A 3,834-nucleotide genomic window follows, 5' to 3' on the forward strand; every position below is an offset into this window, starting at 1 on the left:
AATTAAAATCCCAATTTTCAATTTATACACTGTACTCAAATTTGAATCTCATATAAAAACAAAATTTAATATTAAATCATAAACTAAAGATGAAAATCACATCCTAAAAGTTTGAACTTTAATCCAAAACTGTTAATTTTCAAACCAGAAAAAATCAGAGACTTTCAAACTTAAAAGACATTGAAAAACTAATTAGCTTTCACAAACACTATTTAATTATCAAATGATCTCACTTTATCAACAACCAAAAAAAAAAAAATCAGTCTTCCCAATCCACCTCTGAACAATACAGAAAAAAAATACATATACCTATTTTAGTTAAAAAATTCTGTATTTTGGAAAGCAATGTCAATACCTACTATATTTTAATTAGATTTTTTCTGTTCATGTTCATAAGAGAAGAAGAATACAAGGGGCAATTCTCTGTCAATTCACGCCAGCGCAGTCTGTCTCTTGGACAAAACGACGGCTTCCGCAGTCTACTTAAACACTAATTAAACAGTTAAAATAGTTTAAAATTCAGATGTGTTGCAAAAGTAACCGACACAGTGCTCGGATGGGGATGAGACACGTAGTCACTAACCCGTTTGGGATCTCAATCACCATGCTTAATATTAGTCTTCTACCAGATATAGTAAAGCACCAGAAGAAAGAGAAAAACAACAAGAGCCGAAGAAGAAAAAGCCCAAATCTTTTCCTGTTTAGATTAAACAAAAGATAAGAATTGGGAAGATTATTGATTAGCGGGGTTTACCAGGAGTCGTAATGTTTTTTCTTTGGAGGAATTTGGTTTGGATTTAAGTTAGATTAAGCAAAAAGTTTAATTGGGAAGATCACCGATTAGCCAGATTTAGCAGCGGATTATTGAAATGACGGAATCGTGATGATTTTTTGGTTTAGCAGACAGTTTGGTGGGTAGTTTTGATAGATTAAGTGGGTGGTGTGATGGATCAAAACAACAATAAAAATGTAGCGGTTGGTGCCTTACAGGTCCCGGGTTCGAATCCCGTAAACCCAGCGGCCCCCCCGTCCAGGTTGCAGGTTTATGAGTTTAATGAAAAGGATGTGAAGAGCGAGAGGAATTGTTCAGGGGCTGAAAATGCTGTTAACCGGCATAAGACCGTCCGCTACAGGGAGTGCCTGAAGAATCATGCGGCTAGCATAGGGTCACATGCTGTAGACGGGTGTGGGGAGTTTATGGCGGGCGGGGGCGAAGAAGAGGCGCTGAAATGCCAGGCGTGTGGGTGTCACAGGAACTTCCACAGGCGCGAGGTGGATGGCGCGTGGTCGTATGGGGGCCTGGTTAGGCCCTTCGCGGCTGCTCCTGCTATGGAGGGTCACGTGATGTTGGGGGAGGAGGGTCACGTGATGTTTGGGGATGAAGGTCACGTGACTGAGGAGGGTCACGTGAGGATGGGCATGGGGATGGGGCACGTGATTGCAGGCATTTCGAAGAAGCGGTTTAGGACCAAGTTTAGTGGGGAGCAGAAGGAGAAGATGTGCGCTTTTGCTGAGCGTTTGGGGTGGAGGATTCAGAAACAGGATGAACCTGCTGTTGCTCAGTTTTGCAGTGAGGTGGGTGTGAGAAGGAATGTTTTGAAAGTTTGGATGCATAATAACAAGAATACAATGGGGAAAAATCGGAGCCAGTAATGGATGAACTGAGGGATTCATGGGTTTGGTTTTCTGTATATGTGTATGACTGAGCTCTTGGTCTCTGATATAGGTACCCATTATTTTTTCATGATCTTGGGTTATTTTTGTAAGTTAGATCATCTCTTATTTCTAATCAGTTATTTCATTTTTTAATTTGTTTTTCAGTAGCTGTCATGAATTCTCTGGTTCAGATGGAATGGAAGAGAAAAAGATATTCAGTTTTGTTCTGTGTGTGTGCTTAGAAATGTGGTTGTTTAGTTTGGTCATGAAGTTCTACTGGTGCCCACTGACATGACTTCTAGGTTGTTTTTTTTAAGTTAAAAGTGTTTCGTTTTTTTCAATTAGGCCTAATAAATTTTGAGGGAGAGCAACCAGTTTTCTCCATGAACATAAATTAAGCTTACATTTTTCCCTTTATTGTTTTGCTTAAGCGCTTTGGAAAATTTGAGCGGTCAATCGCAGCCTTTCTTGAATATTAAGTTGTTCAATGGTCAAAAACAAAAAGTAAATTTTGTCAGTGAAAATATAATATTATTTATTATTTTTTTGTGTGCAGATGAAGTACAGATTGTTTTGAATGTTGAATCACATTGATTGATTGACCATTAAACCATTTTATTCAATAATACAAAGCATTCTTATAATAGTTTATTGTTTTGAATGTTGAATCATATTGATTGTTTGACCATTAAACCATTTGATGTTTTGAGTAGAGCGTTCTTATATTAATGAAGTGTAAATTGCTATTGAATGGACTATTTGTTATTGAATGTTGGAATACATTGATTGTTTGACCATTAAACCATTTGATATTTCAAGTAGAATACTTGTGCACTAATGAAATTAAATTGTTATTGAACGTTTGACCATTGAATCATTTGCCCTTGCACCTTTCCTCCTAGTTTTGCTGGATATCCCAAGCCTCCATTTCCATTTCTATGTACTTTTAGTTCCAAATATTTACAAAACTACTGGCTCCTCTCAATTAGATATGAAGAATTTTTAATTGTTCAATCAATTTCAAGATGCATAATTTTTTTTTGGAAAGGAAAGACATTTTTCTTAAGTTAATAGGAAGGGAAAAAAAAATGTGATTCTTCAGCTTTTCTGAAGCAAGTCCCCATATTCATCTACAGCCAATAACCATGTCTTCTTAGAGTGCTTTAAATTGTTATGCTTTAAATTGTTTAAGTCTAATACACATTGCAATTTATTTATGTAGGTAGAATGATTGTTTTTACAATTGTATATAGAATGATTGTGACATATTTTATCTTCTTTGCTTGATTGTCTTATTTTAGGACTGTCTGATTTACCATCATCAGCTGACAGCACTTTGTTAAGGAGTCCAAGATGATACATGGCTTCACTATGTGCAAACACAGTAGTTAGTTCATATGTTTTTCTGAGACTTTGTCTTGGAAACGTCCTTCAGATCGAGATGTAAAATAAATATATGATGTAAACATAAGGTAAACGAAGGTGGATTATATATTTAGCTAATGTTTTTTCACATGCTCTCCTATTAATAAAAGCTTTTTTCTTTTAAGTGTTTTCTAAGATAACTGCTTCCCTTCTCTCTATTCTAAGCTGCTTGTACATTTCAGACACTATTGACCTACTCTTGTCAATTGTTAAGACATTTTTATATTATAATTCAACTTCTCCTTTCCTTTTTCTCAAAGAGTATTTGAATAATCTACTAGTTTGACTGTGGTTAATTCTAGTTAACCCACATTGATGATAATGAAGGTGACATCCTTCAGCCAAGATTGTTTTCTATGACTTACATGATTTTTATTGAACTTTTTTAAATAAAAGGTAAAGCTAGTTTTCTATGTTATCACCAAACCAAACACAACTTTGGTGTATAGAATCTATCATTCAAACATTCTAGTTCTACAATTGAATGCATTAAAGTTTTCTTGAGTAATTAAACATTTAAAGTTGTGTTTCATTACTACATTTTAGTGGAGAGTTTAAGTTTCAATTGCCAATTTATAAATTTTCGCCTATTTGTTTGATAATTGATTGTCTTGTTTTACTGCACCCTCACTTTATGATAGACATATTACATAATGGTATTATCAAGTTCAGTATATAATTCATACGAGTTGGTTTTTAATTTAGTCATATTTATTCTTAATTTAATAATTATGATTTTCTGAACTAGAGGTT

At 34.8% G+C, this 3,834-nt stretch overlaps 1 protein-coding gene across 3 annotated transcripts; it reads left to right on the top strand.

The window, feature by feature from the left end:
• The first annotated feature begins 579 nt into the window (after positions 1-579).
• On the top strand, positions 580-3,333 carry LOC131063356 (zinc-finger homeodomain protein 2). Of its 3 annotated transcripts, none has more exons than XM_057997141.2 (2): positions 580-1,726; positions 1,822-2,171. In XM_057997141.2, the coding sequence occupies exon 1, from the start codon at positions 946-948 to the stop codon at positions 1,651-1,653; it is 708 nt and encodes a 235-aa protein (XP_057853124.1). In that variant the 5' UTR covers positions 580-945; the 3' UTR covers positions 1,654-1,726; positions 1,822-2,171. The 3 variants fall into 3 exon arrangements, with proteins under 3 accessions (XP_057853124.1, XP_057853123.1, XP_059077356.1); XM_057997140.2 differs by lacking the exon at positions 1,822-2,171 and adding an exon at positions 2,958-3,333 and having other exon boundaries at positions 581-1,762; XM_059221373.1 differs by lacking the exon at positions 1,822-2,171 and adding an exon at positions 2,958-3,333 and having other exon boundaries at positions 583-1,726.
• Positions 3,334-3,834: the final 501 nt, after the last annotated feature.

The sequence above is a fragment of the Cryptomeria japonica genome, chromosome 5 (genome assembly GCF_030272615.1).
Source record: "Cryptomeria japonica chromosome 5, Sugi_1.0, whole genome shotgun sequence".
NCBI lineage: Eukaryota > Viridiplantae > Streptophyta > Pinopsida > Cupressales > Cupressaceae > Cryptomeria > Cryptomeria japonica.

Coding starts and splice junctions, on each gene's coding strand:
- LOC131063356 (XM_057997141.2), top strand. CDS start 946: ATGGATCAAAACAACAATAAAAATGTAGCGGTTGGTGCCTTACAGGTC.